General features: G+C 41.2%; 1 protein-coding gene across 5 annotated transcripts in view; it reads right to left on the bottom strand.

Annotated features, from left to right (window-relative positions):
* Positions 1 to 1,216: 1,216 nt before the first annotated feature.
* Positions 1,217 to 19,137, bottom strand: part of GLRX3 (glutaredoxin 3) — a 30,733-nt gene continuing 12,812 nt past the window's right edge. For 4 of the 5 annotated variants that reach the window (XM_038579140.1, XM_038579145.1, XM_038579141.1 and 1 more), the window contains exons 3-11: positions 17,407 to 17,481; positions 16,451 to 16,652; positions 11,039 to 11,211; positions 10,745 to 10,806; positions 8,390 to 8,447; positions 6,674 to 6,726; positions 3,977 to 4,016; positions 3,791 to 3,883; positions 1,217 to 1,464 (exon numbers count right to left, since the gene is read on the bottom strand). In XM_038579140.1, the coding sequence (XP_038435068.1) occupies positions 1,414 to 1,464; positions 3,791 to 3,883; positions 3,977 to 4,016; positions 6,674 to 6,726; positions 8,390 to 8,447; positions 10,745 to 10,806; positions 11,039 to 11,211; positions 16,451 to 16,652; positions 17,407 to 17,481 (807 nt within the window). In that variant the 3' untranslated portion in view covers positions 1,217 to 1,413. Of the gene's footprint in view, positions 1,465 to 3,790; positions 3,904 to 3,976; positions 4,017 to 6,673; positions 6,727 to 8,389; positions 8,448 to 10,744; positions 10,807 to 11,038; positions 11,212 to 16,450; positions 16,653 to 17,406; positions 17,482 to 19,137 lie in introns of those variants that run through there. The other variant, XM_038579142.1, reaches the window with a different exon arrangement.

Raw genomic sequence — 19,137 nt, 5'->3', positions numbered from 1 at the left:
ACACACACTGGCAAGGAAAGCCATCATGACGGCATCCTCCTCTGACAGGATGTGAGAAGGCCATGTCCACCTTTGGGATTTTGCAGACTCCCCCCCACCTTTTTTTTTTTTTTTTTTCTTTTTATGATAGTCACACAGAGAGAGAGAGAGAGAGAGGCAGAGACACAGGCAGAGGGAGAAGCAGGCTCCATGCACCGGGAGCCCGACGTGGGATTCGACCCCGGGTCTCCAGGATCGCGCCCTGGGCCAAAGGCAGGCGCCAAACCGCTGCGCCACCCAGGGATCCCCTCCCCTTTGTAACATACAACAGAAGTCAGCTCTCTCCTCCACACAATCCAATGGAACACAGGGACACCCAGGTGCTCGTGCCCCGGTGAGAGGCTAACTTCACTCTGGTTTCTTCTCATGGAAGCCGCTGACTTTTGCACCTCTTTCCTTACCACCTCCAGAATTTCTGTGGAGCCTCAACCACCCAAACCGGCAGACTGGGGAAATCTAATAAAGGGAACATGTGTCATGAGCACTGAAAAACGTCTAAGAGCCGTGGAGGCAAATCCAGCCACCACCTTAATTCATGCCCAAAGGTCTAATGAGCAACTATTCTGTAAATATGTGAGATTCAGGATCAAAACTCCTACTGAAATTGTCATGGACCTCAGGATGCTCTCAGCCTATTTAAGGGCTAAATCAGTGCTTTCAATATAATGATTAAAATAAATTGTGGTGCTTAACCCAAACTGACAGCCTCTCATGCCTCTGCCCCAGCCCCCCTTCTGCCCCAGCCTCCAGATCTTCTCCCTGTTGTGAAGCACATGAGGGTAGGAAAACACTCACGAGAACCCATCTTCCTCTGAGCTGCCGCTTGCCACCATGCCCCTGCTACCTTCTGAAATGAGTCTCCGAATCTGCAGAGCCCTATGTCGCTTCTGCAATCTCACCACGGCCATGTGCAGGGATGCTTTCAGAAACAAATTTTCAGATGAATTTTTCCAAGCTGTAAGGAGATCTTTGGCCATTGAGGGGAGCCACTGGTTTGGTCTATGAGCTGTTCTAACTACGATTATGCATTTCAGACGCCATCACCCTCCTTCTGCATCTTCTGAGCCTGCCTATTTCTCAGCTGCTTCATTCCCACATAGTATGAAAAGAAATTTAAAGTAGATTAATTACTATATATTTAACATCACTGTAAAGAAATGCAGCTTTTTTACACAAGTGTTTTTAATCGGATTTGAAGATGTTTATTGCATTGTGTTCGGTGAAAAACAAACAAAACATACATGAATTTAGCACGAGCTTGTGGAATACACCGACTCTAACTGGGTGAGCAGCAGTCTCTGAAAACAGAGTCGTGAGCGTCCCCACCATGACGAAGTGTTTCCTGTAACAGTTGGGCACTGAGCATAACAGTCCCTAGTTCTCCCCTTTCAGCACCGGCAGCAGCTCACCATTGTCTTTCAGTTCCTAACAACAAAAACAGAAAGCAAAAATAACACGTATAGGTAAAGTCAAAAAAATGGAAGGGTCCAAACCATCTCAGATTGCATCCAAATCCGAGAGCCTGTGTGTTGGATTGAAACTCCAGTCTACCAACACACGGAAACCAAATACCACACCATAAAAACTGAGCATGCCATCAGATTACAAAATTGAAGGTAGAAGGCACTCAAAAACCAACAGATCGTTCAGCATTAACGCACAAGGCAATCCGAGCAACCCGATGACTCCTTCTATTTAAACAACAGCAGTAAATAGGGGACAATGGTGAGTGGTGTGCAAACACAAATGTGGAAGAAAGCAGCAATGGGATGTTCAAGTCCACTCAAGTGCAATACACATGACACCTACAGGCCCAAGGGTGGCACACAGGCATCACGGTGCCAACCCAAGCTGGAAAGGCTACAGTACTAGTACAAAGTGTATGTGAAAAGGCCAAAAACCACTTTAAAAAGATATAAAAATCCAGAAATATTTTCTGCTATCTTTCAGATTCAGAATTTGGAACACAGCTATCCAATTTAAAATGTGACAATAAATGGAAAATGAGACTTTCTAGCTTGAGATAAACATTTCATTTGATGCAAATTTTCAGGTCATTAGTAAGCAGCATGAATATCAATCTTTATAATAAAGCCACTAAAATCCATTTGGCTCCTCTCTGGTTAAACCCTAACAGGTGTGATTCTGTCACACAAATCCAGATAACACCCGGCGAGGTCTAGAGCTCTCCTACCGTCACCCATTAGCAAGCAGACATCCTACTGCACTAAAGGAGCAGACAGGGTGTTTCTGAGCCCATGACCCGGAGCGCAGGCGGCCAGGAGAGGCCCGCCGCCCGCAGGCAGAACCTGGACTCCACAGCTGTGACACCACTTCTCTAGCTCGGGGTCCCCTCATCTCAGGGCTGGGCGGATGGCCTAAGCACGAAGGTACACGGTGGGAACGCCGTGGGACCCTCCTAACCGGCACTGCAGCTAATGAAAGCTCACCTGATCCAAACATCCTCACTCTGCACAAATACTCTGCACCAGTGAACTGGGCACGGAGTACTATTCATCAGCCGCTTTTTCTCACGACACTAGATTGGCGGAGTCGTTGAATACTGGGTGACTCCTTTATTCAACCGTTCGACAAAAAATACCCTCAATGCTCCTAAAGGCCAGCCAGAACTCATTCAAGTAGAACATCACTGATGTTTCCAGGGGACGAAAAATGAAGAGCTCAGTTCTGCAAGAAACAGCCCAAAGGGGCAAAACCGAAGAACTGTCCCCAGCTATCCTCTCAGGGGAAGATGTTACCAGTATCGCAAATTTCCACATGTGTGTTTAGCAGGTGAACAGCAAGAGTCCTATAACATCCTGTTACAGACCTAAAGAAGTGGCCCATGAAGCTCAGCTTTAGAATTAAATGAGATTTATTGATCGTTATCTTCCCAAGAGTTAGCAATGGCTAAGGTACAGGCGATAAAACACTCAGACAACAACAGGCTCGGGAGTATCTGGGGTTTGAAGACTGTCTGTGTCTTAAACAAATAAAAAGTATATATAACATAACAAATGCAGACGTGTTTCTGTTGCTTCAGGGCTATTCGAGAGCTACTATGTTAAACCTTTTTTTCTTCTCCAAGAATCAGGCCAGTTTACTAGGAAAAATGCCTCACTCACTGTGTTACAAAGTGTGATGTCAAGTGGGGAACACAGGCAGCAGGAGTTACAACCACAGGCTGCGCAGCCTGTGCTGACAAAGCGTCCTGGCGCACAGGGCCGATGTCACTCACCCTTGGGCTGGAGTCCTCTCTCATTACAAAAACAGGAGTTAAAACTTCTTTTAAAACAGAACTAGAAGCAGTTACCTACTACTTATTTTCCACTTATAACGTCAGACATCTGACCTCAGAGAAAGTTCTCTAACCAGTACCACAGACACAGAAATGGTAACATGGGGTCAGAAGTGATAGGAGGCCAGGAAGGAAAAGAATCAAGGAAGTCCCACAGTCACTGTTCAATACAAAATTATAATTTCTTTTTTTTTTTTTTTTTTTTTAAGATTTTATTTACCTGACAGAGAGAGAAAGCACATAAGCGGGGGTAGGAGTACAGAGGGAGAGAGAGAAGCAGAATCCCCTCAGAGCAGGGAGCCCGACACAGGACTCCATCCCAGGACCCTGAGGTCATGACCTAAGCCAAAGGCAGACACTTCACCAACTGAGCCCCAGGTTCCCCTAAAATTATAATTTTTGAACATACCAATATTTTCCATCTTTAAGGTACCCGATAAACTCCAACCTTACCTTAACAATATCCAGACCTCCAACAAGCTCCCCTTTCACATAGAGCTGAGGGTACGTGGGCCAATTGGAGTAGGTTTTTAATCCCTGCCGGACCTATGGAAACAACAGGAACTCTGAAACCTTACTATTGGACCCTAATGAGTAAACTAAAGACAAAGGTCAAGAAACATAAAACACAGAACTTACTTCTTCATCCTCCAATATATCGAATGTCTCATATTCGACACTATAAAAAGGAGAAAACATTTTAATAGGAAATGGTTTTATTAAACAAAAATTGTAAAACCTACTTGGTGTTTTAAAAATTGTCAAGAAAAACAAACTGGTTGCTACTGACATTTACTGTGGAAAATGGACATGACTTTACTTCTCAATCTGCTGGTACCACACAGAACAATTCAGCCCAAGACACAAACATATCTGGATTTTTCTCTACAACACTGGGTTAGACAGGGACTAGCAAACTTCTTCTGAACAGGCAAGACAGTAAACATGTAGACTCTGTAGGCCACAGTCTGCTGCAGCTGCTCTACTGGGCTACATAGCACAGCAGCAGCCTGACAAGGAAGACAGTGGGTGAGGCTATGTGCCAGTAAAACTTTACTGACAGAAGTAGGTGGCAGCTGCAGTGTGCCAACCCCCAGGTTAGACTTGTACCCAAAGTTTACACAAGTCTATCCTTAACACGGCACAGCATTTCCAGCCCTCATCCCTGGGGCTGCTGCTTCTGACCTAGTGGAAGCTGCTCAGGAAGCAGAAGGGAACAGCTCTGATGCCCATGGACACCCATGGCTGGCCCAGAGGCTCACCAGCCAGGACAACTGCACTGCCAACAAATGCTACCTTATGGAGGTGTGCTTTCTCACATGAAAACAAACTTATTTCAGAACACACATGCTGTTGTCAATATGTGTACACAGGAAGAGTGGTACGGCTGGATGCTGAATAATCAATACCACTTGTATAATGAATGCAAAATCATTCACTGCTGCACGGAAACCCAACCATATCTGCTGGGAAGGATGCCACTATCAGGTGGTCAAGGAAGGAGTATGAATGTAGGACTCCCACAGGGACACTGGGTGTATGTGCGGTCCCAAAAACTGGCCAAAGAGAATGCCACATATAAAAAATAAACTTTGGTTTCTATAAAACCAAAACCACTATCGTAGGGAAATCTTCACTTAGTAGACAAGTTTCCAAGAAAACTGTCCATGCTACAGAAAACAGTAAAAAAAAAAAAAAATGACAGGATAATTCAGCACCAAGTACCAAAACAGGAATATCTGAAAGAGCAAAAGAAGATTAAAACAAAAAGATCCAATGGAACTCTCCCTTCAGACTGAAGTAAAGGAGGCAGATCCCAACCTGAACAGTGTGATGAAAATAATGAGTTACAGAACAACCTCCGAGGGGGTTCCAAAGGGGGCCCAGGCCCACACGTCCATAGATGTGTGAATGTCGTCATGATCGCCAAGGCATCTCCTAAGAGTTCCTTGTAAAAAAGGTTTCTTCAAACACCTCAATGTACAATCCATACACAGCCCCTCCAGGCACGAGTCACAGGGCCAGGAAGGAAAAGTAAGTGTAAGAGTGCAGGGGGCAGGAATAAAAAGCCAGGAGCTTCTTCTCCACAGACTGATAGCTCTTAGCAAGATGATGTTCTGTTCAAGCTAAAGAGGCCCTGCTCATGGCAGAGCCGACTGTGAAGGAAGCCTGCAGCTGGGAGCACTCCATCTGTCCCCAAAGCCGCCTCTCTGCTCTGGGATAACCAGGACTTGCAAATCCAAACAGCATCAGGCAGATACGGGATAGAGGTAAAGTTACAGAGACATTCCACCAAACACATGAGCTGAAATGAAATGGCCCAATGCTGTCGTACCATCACAACCTTGCGGAGGGACACGCCAAGGGGACACACTTTCATTAGGGATAGGTGAACTACGTGTATCATGCCAGGGAGCTGTCACAGAGGGAAGACGGAGAAAGGGGGCTGTAGTAACTGATGGCCAGAAACCAGCCATCTCCCATATGTCCTCGGGCACAGTGAGGAAGGGGCAGCCTAGAGGCCAAACGACAAAAGACTCTCTAGACTCTCTCCTCTGTAAAATGTCACAAGCTTCTTTTGAAGAAATCAATCATTTTGCTTTTTATGTCCCTAGAGTGATATTTAACATGTACTACTCAACTGACTACTTTCAACCCTGCCTGTGAATATCTAAATATTTCAAAACATTACCTTTCCCATAACTTCATAGGTTTAGTTAATCTATTTCAAACTATGGCTAAAATACTTACAATATTAAAAAAAAAAAAAAAAAGCTATCATGAGATAATAAGGGGAAAAAAGCCAAAACATTTGATAAATTCTATACAATATGGAGTTTTGAGGAAAAAAAAAAGTTTTTGTTTTTACTCAGAAAAATCAACGCAATTTTCTTAGCTGGCAGCGTCATCACTGACAAGATTAAAACCATGAACACAGCAATTTAATTCACCCCGCTTCTCAGATGCACATAACGCCCTTCACATGTGCTTTATCCATCTCATAAACTATTTAGAATCAAAAAATTTTTTTAAGGAAAATTAAAAACCTGTGATATACTTTCCCTAAAATATCTTTGTGTGTGTGTTAAGGACTTTCCTCTGGGAAAGTAGACAAATAGTTATTTCAATGAACCCCTTTATGTTATGAGCTTCTTTATGTTACCAATCCGTTGACACTGGCCAGAAAATCCTATTACCATCAAAGTTAAAGCATTCACAAAAAACCTGTAGCAAAAGTAAATAAAAACATGGATACAGTGGTAACAACTGAGAGGCATCAATGGCAATACTGAAAAGTCAAATTTCTTACACTATTTGAAAACAAGATTTACGTACCCGGTACTATTGAGTATTTCCAGAATTTGTTTGCTGAATCCACATTTTGCTTCCTAAATTTAGGGGGAAAAATGCAGTAATGAGTGAAGATGTATTATATTTTCCACTCAGCCTACTGGCATGGTCCCATGGAATGTTTGTCACGGGGACAGCACACTTTAGGCTCTAACCACCAGAGAGGGCATGAGCCCTGGAACCTTAGTCTCTGGTCAAAGGTTCCCCTGAGTGGAACCCTGATGCTTTACCGAGTTCGGGTCTTGATCTCCATTTCACTCCTACAGATGACCTCACCTCACTTAACCTTTTTGCAGTGATTAGGATCATCATCTTCCTGTTGCCAACTAGGCGGTCACTCCCATTTTAAAAAATTTATCTTTACATTACAGAGTACCAGACTTTTTTTTAATTTTTTTGAGGCGATGACACTGTTAGACGTTTCTATCAGGCCCCAAATCCCAGCAATCCAGTGGAAAAGACTAGGTACCACACAAACTTAACAGCACGAATGATTCTGCTCCCAAGACATATATAAACTGGCTGGGCTCCTAGAAAAATTTGTGTTTTAAAAATAAAAATCTGTTTTAAATAATCACCAACAAAATATAAATAGAAACTATATCACAACTGGGAAGTATTCATTTCCTCTATTTTAATAAAACTGGTGAACTAGTCAAGGAATTTAGGTCCTAACCTAGTGATCCCAGTATGCAGATACCTTTATTACCAGTTTCCTAGTCATTACCTTCACCGTAACAGTTACACTGACCAGTTATATTAACTAGTTAGTTTCAGCATATCACTTGTATTAACTCTCACACTAGTTATTTATTCTCAACCTCATTCTCAAGGTGACTCTGTGAAGCACCCCATCCATTCATACATGGGCCAGTGAAGCCCGGGGAGGTTACGCAGGGGGCCCAAATGCCTGCACAGCGCCAGGACAACAGGGAATGTAAACGCGAGTCTCTCTGCCCCCTCAGCCTCGCCTCTCAGGGCTGTAGCCTCTGCTCTTCCAAAACAGGCCATGCTGTCCCACCTTGCCCGCCTCCACAGCTGGATGAGAATAAAGGCAGGTAACAGAACCTGGTGTCTGGAGATCTCCGTTCCAGTCCAAATACAAATGATCATCAGTTTTGCTCAAACTGTTGGTAGGAGTGATTTATCAAACCTGCTACTCAAAATGATGCACAACCAATATGTACCATCATCCAAAAAGCTACAGGAACCATCTCATTATAAATAAGAACTGCCAAACTGTTTTACTCATTCATCAAACTCATGCTGAACACACACGATGCCATGGGGTGTATTTCTCCATCGCTGACTTCTTAAAGGATGATCTAAGGCTGTGCACCCTGAGAGCTCTGGGGCTCCCTCTACTCGGGAAGTATTGGGACCAAACTGCCCATTACACGAGCCCACGGCCTCAGTCGGATGGGGACAGGATAGCAACTAACAGAACCAGGACAGAGTGAACAGTGTTGACCAAGTTTGGCAGCAGAAAGAAATGCACCCCACTGAGATGTTGATGATAAAGTCAAGCAAAATGTAGATTACTTTGTTTGATCTCCATAAGCACCAATTAAGGCCTGGATAACTTCCTGATGCCACCACAGCTTCATTAGCCACAGCTAGGAAGAAAGATTTAAGTGTCCCCTTGTTGAAGATGTTAACATCAAAAGAAATTACAAATAAAACCATTTTTGAGTTCTTTACCTGTTTGTTTCCTTTCATAAAGAGCATCACAGAAGCTTTATTTGTCAGTACTTTGAGCCTAAAGAGAGAAAATTGATATAAAATGGCTCAGCTCAATTATTAAACACCACTTTTGCTCCGCTTCAGGAGTAACATGCATATTTGAGGGATAGCAGGATGATAGTTCACAGCTCTGAGTGGCATTAAACAAGCAAATGCATTGACATTTTCCTTTATTTCATTCTCTCCCTGAGCCACCATAAAACACAATATGGCTTTTAAGGCAACGAATGTTCCTTTGAGTTGCAATTCAAGCCCATCAACTCACAGCACTAAAAAAATAATAATAACCAACTCAATAAGGAATTGTTCAAGAAGGGGCCTGTATACAGAGCCCACCCACAACTTCCAAAACCAGATCTTGTGTGCTGCCTTCTTTACCATGAGGTCGCACACAGCTCCACACTCCCCGATATCCATGAGGTCATGCCGGGAGGGGAACTGTCAAGTGCTGGAACACCAACCAACACCAGCTATTCAAATCAATTGCTCCCATACTAACTCTGTGCTTCCCATTTTCTACAAGCCTTCAAACCCCGTGCTCTAACTTGCTGTCAGGAGCATCTGCATATAGCCTGAAGTTCAGTCACCCATCTCAGGACAGTCCCCATCGGGACACGGGCTACCCAAGACCCTCTGAGCCCCATGGTGGTCAGTCACCCCATCTTCCTCCCACTGGTGTTGTGGGTCACTCTCACAGCTCAACACCTCCTCAGAGAACAAAGTTATCACAAATGAAACCCACAACTCACGCTCACAGCTATGTCACATCCACTTTGGAGAGAGTACGCTGGGTTGATTCTCAGAAAAAGAAAAGAATATGGTGCTAATTGTCATCAGTCACCTAAAGTAACCCAACAATCTGGACCCAGAAAACCGAAACAAGTCCCTCTGTCCCACCCACAGAGACAATCGCCAGACCCAGGAACTCCAGCTCTGGCTCTATGCACTCTGGCAGCACTTTAAATGATTACACAAAACACAATGAATATATCTCTCTACAAGATCTCTCTGTAACTCTAGCCAGTTATCTTTGGTGTCTGAGGCCACAAGGAAATAGACACACCACATTAGGAAAAGAGAGATCTGATGAAGACAGAGACACAAACAACAGCAAGTGTAGTCAAGACAGAAAACTGGATTGAAAGCAGATGTAAGCACACACAAAGCCCAGCGAACTCCTGAGGCTATACAACTTCCACAAGCCACTCAGGTTATACAGCAAAGAATGCAACTGGGGGCACACCTGGGTGGCTCAGTCAGTGAGCATCCAACTCTTGGTCTCACTCAGGTCATGATCTCAGGGTCACAAAATCAAGCCCCGCATCAGGCTCTGCACTGGGTGTGGAGTGGGCTTGAGATCCTCTCCCCTCTACCCCTCCCCCAACCCTAAAAAAACACAACTGGGGACCTAGAGTCAACAAAGGTACTAGAAGCATCACTGTCCTATCAAAAAGGCAGGAAAGGATATAAATCTTTTGAGAAAATGTGGAACTTACAAGTCAGTATGACATATATGGGATACTATTTACTAATCAAGGATAAATAAATGAGCTATTTATTATTAAACACTTCAAGAGATTCTCAAAATGCTGAATGGTGATAAAATTACAAGAGGAAATTTCACCTCACAGACTCAAGCCCCAACTATGAATGGCTGATATGCTGATGTATTTCAAAATAAATTCTTTAAACCTCTACATTAATTCAAATTTATTACAATAAAAATCCCTTTAAGCCTCCCTACAGGCCAAAGTCCAAAATTTCCATAAGACAAAATCTTTAAAAGCTGATTGAGATCCTTCATAAAACAAAGACCAATTTCACAGCTCCAAAATCTCCTTGAATTCTAAGTTATCATGGTTAAAAAGACAGCGTGAAACCCTGAAGTGTTTACACATGTAACACACACATAGCCTGCACTCCTCACACTAGGCACCCCTCACACTCCGTACTCTGATGATGCCACAAACAGCGACTGCTTCTGAAACCTGAGGACCAGGACCACTGGATCCCAGCTCCGAAACACAGAGAAAGAAGTAAACTTGAGTTGTTCCACTGACACAATGACATTTCTATAAATAACGAAGAATATCCTCCACCTAATCTTTAATTTGGTGTAAAAATTTCTCCAGTGCAAATGAGACCTTCCCAAGTTTTCATGGCTAGTCTGACTGCAAACAACCTATTTATGACCTTGAGATACAAAAACAAATCCCCGACTTCTATATGGAAAAAGCAATGCAAAAACCAAGAATTATGAGATATACTTAAAGTAATAAATGGCAGACTATTTGAAACTTTGAATACACTTACCTTTCCTCTAATTTGGGAGCTTTAGGGCAAATTGTATCTAGTTCGTCGGATGCTTCCAGCTCCTGAAATAAACACATGTGTAAGTTTAAGAAAACATTCACAACAGAAATCTCCAGAATCATACAGTAATACAGAATATCAACAACCTCATCAGAAATAATTGGATCTATTCCAGGTTCATATTCATAAATACAAATATTCTTAAGGGATTTACACTCTAGATTCATTACTGCACTTAGAAAAGTGTGCTGTAAATGAAAATGCTTTACCAGATACAGACTTCTCAGTTCTAACCTTAATTATATCAAGTCCTCCTATAAGCTCTCCAGAAACGTAGAGCTGGGGATAGGTGGGCCAGTTGGAATAGGTTTTGAGGCCCTGGCGAACTTCTTCATCTGAGAAGATATCAAAACTGCTAAACTGAATATTATGTTTGTTAAGGATTTCCACCATCTGCTTGCTGAAACCTGTGTAAGAAAAAGAAAATCAAGAATTTAGCTTCTCTCTCTCATACCCATGATTTCAAATTCCTACACAGCGCACACTAGCTGCTGACCACAGGGTTTGCCTGTTTCACCCGTTAATTTGCACGCCGACACAGTATGTAAAGAGAAAAAATTGCAAGAACCCCTTATGTGACCTTGAACTATACCATGTGTTCAAGTATGGCTTAGTGTTTAACACACTTGTGAGTTTTTAAAAGTCTATGTATATTTGTCAATGCACTTCTTAATATTCAGGCATACTTTTTATCGTAGGATCAATAATGTTGGCCCAAAAACCCTGGCACCTACTCCACCCACCAGGGAGACCAAGAGCTGAGCCCTGAACTACCACCTCACCTCCCTGCACTTCCCCATCCATCAGGGGACTGACCTGGATGCCCCAGAGAGCCCCTCCCCAGTTATGCTGACTGTGACTCTCTAAGCATCACCACACCAGTTGTCAATAACCACTCCTTGCACACACTGGAAACCCGACTGTTTGGTTTCTGTTGCCCTTGTACTACTAAGTCCTGTGTGCCTGTTTTAGTACTTCCCAGTCTTTTACCATCTTTAATAGAATACATTAAAACTCAAGGAGGAATGTGTTCTTGCAGTTGAAACTGGTACATTGAATTTCAAAGCTGTCTTGTCTGTTGTTATATAGGCACTGTCAACAGACCACCAGCGTTCTTTCTCATCTGGTACCATAACTTGACAGTCTCTTTTTAAAAACTATTTACATTCCCCAAAGTATGTAATGTGATTTTTTTTTTTTACTGCACTGTAGTGACACTCTTATGTTCCATGATTTTATTATACTTTTGTGACACATTTTTGTCCTGTACTTTTTTGACATCATTTTCTTATTATCACATTAGTACTGAAGAATAAGTGTATCAGTCTTTTATAAATCTATTAGTCTTGTCTGAAAAGAGGATATTTTTCTTTCCATAAGCTAATTCTTCCCAATTGTTTTTCAATACTTTGTACCAATCCACTCGTTCACGTTCCATCCTTCTTTTTAAAGGTAGTCAATAATTCACTGGAAAATTACCTATTCTTTAGGTGCAAAATTCCTGTAGGATTTCACAGCATCAGCAAGTATTTTGAAATAAAATCAAATCATAAAATTTAGTATAAGATTAATTGCAGGAATAGTCTTCACTTTGATGTCATGCAAAAGCACTTTTACTATTAAAACCTGGATGTATTACTGAGCTGCAGACATTTTTCAGATCCACAGTTTATTGAGATGAAGCACTGGTATTTATTTGTACAGCATATAAGTTGCTTTTCCTACAACTCAAGTGTTAAGTTCATGTACAGCCTGAAGTAAAACACTGATTCTGAAATTTTTTTCATTCATCTGGGAGTTCATTAGTAAACAGCTAACGGCTGATTGCTGATGGTTATTCTGTTGCCAATATATTAACTCATTTCTACTGTAACTGGCTGAGGAAAAGCTTTCTCTTAGCTTTAGGCAATTACATGCAGACTAGAAAGATTGATGGGTAATGTTTCGTTTTTAAGGGTTAAAGTGGCAGACTGGAAATGTTATGCTTAAGGATAAAAGAGTGAAAAGGCTTCCTTCCAATAACACAGTATTTACACACTTTTTTAAAGAAAAATGCATGCATGCAATAAAAATATTTACAAGTGGAAAAATCATGTTTAGCTGCCAGAGAACCAGTATTTCAGTCTGCAGTTGTCTGTATTCATGACAGGAGGCGTGAATAGTACACCTAACTGGGCCATTTCATCACTATCTAGTCACGATAAAACCCTGAAGCCCACTTTTGAACCTACAATGCTTGTGTCTGATCTAAAAAAGAAAACCCCATTCAGATGACTTTTACTGCAGAAGAAAGGTCTGTCCCATGGTTCAAATACCCTTTGCTTTGCTAAAAGCTTTGTTAACTGAAGTGGATACAAGAATTCCCAAATAACTTAATTAACCTGCATGTTCAAGGATTTAACATTCTGTTTAAAAAGATGTACATTTCGGTACTTCTTGAAAATCTGCCTAAAACATGAGAGCCCTCTCTTTCCTGTCCTCCTGAGGAACATAGAATAAGAATAATCTAATTCTTTGACAACTAACACCGTATCAACGTGTCAGGCTCATAATACACGACACATTTCTGCTGGTAGAACCCAAAAGTAAAAGCAATGAAGACGGGGTGTGAGGCACGCGAGAGTCAGGCAGAGACCCAGCCAGCTCCACAGCAGATCCTGATATGGCTTTCAAGGTTTCCTTAAGGGAAAATTTAAATGTCATTCATTCATGGTTTTTGATTAACTGAAAACAAGGTGGGGCCAGCTAACCAAAAATCACCATAGTCCTACTCCACAACGGTAGCCTAGCAGGGGTACTGGGTGCTCCTGACGGAAGGGCCTTCCAAAGGAATTCTGCACAAAATATGGAAACACCGGCCAGCCGTGTTCATGAGCACCGACGGTCACTGCTTTCTTTTATTAAGGAGACTTTGCCTACATCTCGTCTCTAATGTGCCAACACAAGAACAAAACCTATTTTTCAATAAGCAGGCTCAGAAAGGACAAGGGTGAAAGTCAAGTATGTTCCTATATAAGAGAACAGTTTAGAGATGAAAAGAGTGTGTAGCAGGGCACAGAGAAGGGGGAAAACAGAGCCGGGGGTGCTCTAAAGGAAGTGGCAGGGTATAATCACAACAAAAATATCTCCTACTTGATCCTTAAGTAGATATTTTTTTAAAGAATACTTACATTCTAAAATGATCTATTTACCAAATGTCACATATTTACTGTATTTGACAGAAAGACCTGTTGTTATAGAAAACAAGGTATCAGGAAACAGAAAAGCCTGTTAAAAATGTAGTCATAAAAATTATGAAGAATGGGGGCAGCCTGCGTGGCTCAGTTTAGTGTCCAACTTATGATTTCGGCTCTGGTCATGATCTGAAGCTCCTGGGATCAGGTCCTATGTTGGGCTCTGTGCTTAGTAGGGGAGTCTGCTTGATATTAGCCCTGCCCACCGCGCCCCCCCCCACAATCTCTTTAATAGATAAAATCTTTAAAAAAAAAAAAAAAAACTATAAAGCAAGTACTTGTTTGGAATGAAACTATAACTTAAATAATATATATCTAAAAATCTCTTTTGAATTCCCTAATTATGTCTTTTATTATCTAAAAGTCTATAATACTGTTTTTCAGATTGTTCTGACATATTGTAAAGCTTTTTTTTTATTCTACCTTGTTATTTATAGTCTTCTAAATGGCAGATAGTTAACATACAAATTGCTAGAAATACACCACAAATTAAATCTAATGAAATAAAAGGTAAGCAGAAAAATGACTATTTCTAAGTGCAATTCTAACGTATTTGAATAATCATACAACATCTGATCTGAGAAGGATTTCCAAGACTGGTTCCAACCACACCACCACCGAAGGGAGGACTGCAGGTACAGGGAGGGCGCCTGACCTGGATCTAAGCCCCTGGGGCAGGTAGCATAAGGTGGTGTCAGGATCTGACTCACCGGCCGTGACATCTGGCCACCCTGCTTCCCAGTGCGCTGCCTACCCTTCTGCCTTAGCACATTTTCCAAAACTATACTTTTGTCACCTGCCAGTCTATTGTTAGGTTATCATTCAGGAAGGAGTAAGAGAATGCTCCTGTTCAATTCCAAAGGAGAGAATATTCTGTTGGTTTTACCATAGGTTTACTGTGTATAACCCATCATACAGGTTCATCCACGTGACAGTAGGTCAGCTGCATTTCAGATGTCAAGGAAGACACTGAATAAAACCTATCAGATTCATGTCGTCAGTCCCTGTTATCAGGTCACCACATAAAGTACCAGAAATTATTTTCCTGCCTGATAGGAGAAAGTAAACCAGTTGCAACTCCTATTAAAAACAACCACCACAGAGACCACTGTTGCTATCTGGAGTCAACTCTAGTAGAGACTAAGTTAGGTTTTTGACATATAAATAGGCATTATCTGATACACAAATACTAGCAAGGACATTTTTCAAGTAGAACTGAAGGGGAAAAGGAACCATTTCTTAATCTTTTTAAGATAGGACTCAACATGAAATTATACAATTTTTTAAAGATTTTATTTATTCGACTGAGAGAGAGCACGTGTGTGTGCATGAGCAGGGGGAGGGGGAGAGAGAGAGAGAGGGAGAAGCACGCTTGGAGCAAGGAGCCCCACCAACAGGGGGCTCCATCCCAGGACCCTAGGATCATGGCCTGAGCCGAAGGCAGATGCTTAACTGCCTAAGCCACCCAGGCACCCAAAACTATTTTTAAAACTAGACTTTCACAAACTAATATGTAATTTGCTAACCACACACAGAAGAATTTACAATTAAATCTACATTGGAAGCTAAGTTATTTTTATAAAGTCACACTGGACATGCAGTAATCATATCAATAGCACACTGAATTTTACTGCCACCTATCTTAATAAACTCCCTACTGTACAGTTGAAACAAATACTCTCAGATTCTCAACAGCATCATCAAAAGGCATTTAAATGCTCAATTATGAAGCATAATAATGTTGTACTAGGCATAGTAAAAAGAAAATAACCATAAACCCAATACCAGAGGGGTCAAATAAACTCTAAAACTCACTTAAGGACAAAATTACAAGCATATATGTATAGAAAATAAGAGTGACTATAAAGCCACAGAATTCTGAATCTTTCAATTATTAGCACCAATAAACAATAGAACAAAATGGAAGGCAAAAGTGCAGGGGAGACACAGGAATGCCTCCAAACGTCTGTCAATTTTTAAACTGCTGAATCTGGACTACATGAACAAAGAGAGACTGCCAAGACAGACAGGAAACTGTTAATAGCAAAGGGAACTGAGGAAACAAAAGCCCATTCGGGTGACAACACGTGGTGGCTGGAATCTAAACCCAACTCCGCTTCGAGGTGACCTGAGCAGCCTCCCCATCTTTGGGTACTTATGTATATAAAGCAAAAACCTCCAATCACGTATTTCTATGATGCCTCTGGGTTCCAACCTTCTCTGTGTCTGTGGTGCAAACTAATTCTCATCACTTCACTACAGAATGCCAGTGGGAATTACGACCTTCCTGATTTTCTAGTTATCTCAACACAAGCATAAGATGAACAGTACAGCGGGAACAGACGGGCACTGGGCCGCACCCTGCGCTGGTGAAGCACCCATTTTGTGTGTCTTTGTGAAAGCAGCTTCTTACCGCAGCGCGGCTCCTGAGGAGTTCCTTTCATAAACAACATGCAAGGGGCAGCATGAGTTAATTTCTTCAGGCGAACGTGGAGATCTTCCTTAGGATGCTCGTTAGTACTGGGTGGGAAGGAGCCGCTAGATGCATGTCGCTGAACTTTTTTGGTCAACTCTGGGGCATGTGCACCATCTAATCGGTCAATTTTCTGAGAATTCTGAAGTTAAAAAAGTCATTTATAATATGTGTAGCAGCTTTTCATCATCTCTTTTAAGCTCCCAAATTATAACAAAGATGAACTCATAGCACAAGCCAATTTTTAAAGGGGTCAATGCTATTATTAGATATGTTTTTAAAAACCTGATTACCAATTGCCAGATGCATCTCAATTTTAAATACATAATTGTCTTTTTCCCCCCTTTTGGGAAAGAAACATACAAGGAAAACATCACTATACCTCAAACTCAAACCAAATCAAAGTCTAACCTAAAACAGAAAAGATTTCCCTACCCTCACAGGGATGAATCTATTACTAAGTATAAATGCGGTACTGGGGGGGAACCGTGGTAACACTCTGGGGTGCCCTGAAGCACAGATTTGCACCTGCTTCCTAAGAGAGTCATTAATCAAAGCAGGACGAGCCACATGTTCCATTATGCCCAGGCACTGGCCCTAAGCAACCAACTTTTACCCAACTCAGGGAACATTTTGGATCTACAGACAAATATCTAGACTGTTCTCTACAACTTTCAACTCTGATTGCTGGACCTCCAGAGCACACGTCACTTCTGCAGGATCCCCAGGCCAACCTTTGGCATCAGTGCAAACAAGGAGACTACATGAAGGCGGCGCAAGGCCAGGAACAACCAAGTGCCAAATGTTTAGGGATCAGGGGAGAGGGTAAAGGAACCAAGACAGAGCCCCACGGCCCATGACAGATGCAGGATCTCTTGTGCCATCTTTATCCTTACCTTGAACAACAGAAAGGTGGGAACAGAACTAATTTCATATTTTTCAGATACTTCAGGAACGGCTTCAGCTTCCAACTTTAAAATAAAAGAATTTAAAGCTTGATTATAAAAAGGTCCTATTTTACTACTTCAACATGTAAATCAGCTTCACATACATCATCCCTTCAAGTAGCTGATGTTTTTAAAGAGTATGGTACAAAAGTTTATGACACATTTACATTTAAATGAGACTCACTGGGCTGGCGTGTCATCCACTGAGTCTGCAGTGTCAAAACAGGTTCAGAGGTTTTTATTTTGTTGCACATTTCAAAAGATGCCTGGAGGCTGTGAATAAAATTTTTGGTGCACTAGTGACCTAGTAAATTTTCAATCATATGCAGCTACTACTATATTGAAATCCATAAATCACTGACCCCAGTTATGTCATGATTACAGTGCTTATTTTCTGCCCACAGCAATTCTTGCTGTTTGCTCTATTGACTAATTCCAAGAGGCAGTACATCATGAGTGACAGTTGTAGCCTTCTGCAAATTATGAAGCAAAAAGGAGTATTTCTTCAATAAACTATTGATGTCTGATAAATTTTACCGTTAACTCCTGCAAGGCTGCTGGACACTAAGCAGATATCTTGCTAGGTTATTTGCTTCTGGGTCTATTCATACATTTAAATGCATTTTAAATAAGATGACTGTATTCTGCTTGATCATTTCCTTAAGGCCCCTCAACAAGATATGATGGCTAGCTAACATACAAATTTTAAATGTATTTAGTGACTCAATTTCTTAATAATTAGAACACAATTCCTGTAAGCTACTTATACTGTAAGACTCTGTAAACCATACACTTTGAGAAAAACCAAGGCATAATATTATATCCTTCCCTCATAGGACTGTCAATTTAATATAAACTTTTTAAAACCAATAAAAATCTGTATTCACATTATACCTGTAGGAAATAAAATTTATTGATAAATTATATTGTTAAAAGATTTTAAAATATATATCCTGTATTTTTCCAGGAATGAAAGATTTCCACTGGGCTTGAAGCACTATTTTTATCCAGCACTTTCCCCGATCCAGTATATATCTATCCAAATGAACCTTGACGGTAAATAGGAGGCAGCATCATTTGTCTTTGGTTTGTATCTTCCATCTCATATATTCTTGGGTGCTCTTTTACTACTTCTTTTTTCTTTAAAACACCCTTTTGAAACAATATTTTCAATTACATTCATTTTTCAAAACGTATTAAGGTGAAAATTACATACATTTTAAATCAACAACTATCCAATAAAACTGAAAAAAATGAACAAAGAGAAAAAGCATTTGAAGACAGCTATTTAGAACACACTTTCTAAAAGTTTTTTTAAACTTTTGTGTTTTTCTTTCATACAATTACACACTCAGACCAAAGAGGAACAGAAAAGGCAATGACTGAGGCAGTTCATTATTTTCTCTCAAATAACATCTTTCAAGTGACCACCACATGTTGGCACTGGGTTAGGCTCAGCTACGATCCCTATCTTTGGTACTACTGGATTCTAACAGCAAAATGAGACAAATTTTAAAAAGACAAAATACTAGGCAAAAACTCTCAAAAGATAATATAGCTTTAAACCAAACCAAACCAAACCAGGCAGCATCTGGACCCAGAAATACAGTCCTCCGTGTGGCTAAAAGTTGGAACGCTTCTCACGTTCCTACTAGTTTCCAATGGTCTCCTTAGTGACAA

Source organism: Canis lupus, chromosome 28, assembly GCF_011100685.1.
Source record: "Canis lupus familiaris isolate Mischka breed German Shepherd chromosome 28, alternate assembly UU_Cfam_GSD_1.0, whole genome shotgun sequence".
NCBI lineage: Eukaryota > Metazoa > Chordata > Mammalia > Carnivora > Canidae > Canis > Canis lupus.
The sequence above is the reverse complement of the archived record's forward strand: the minus strand, read 5'-3'. Positions and strand labels throughout refer to the sequence as shown.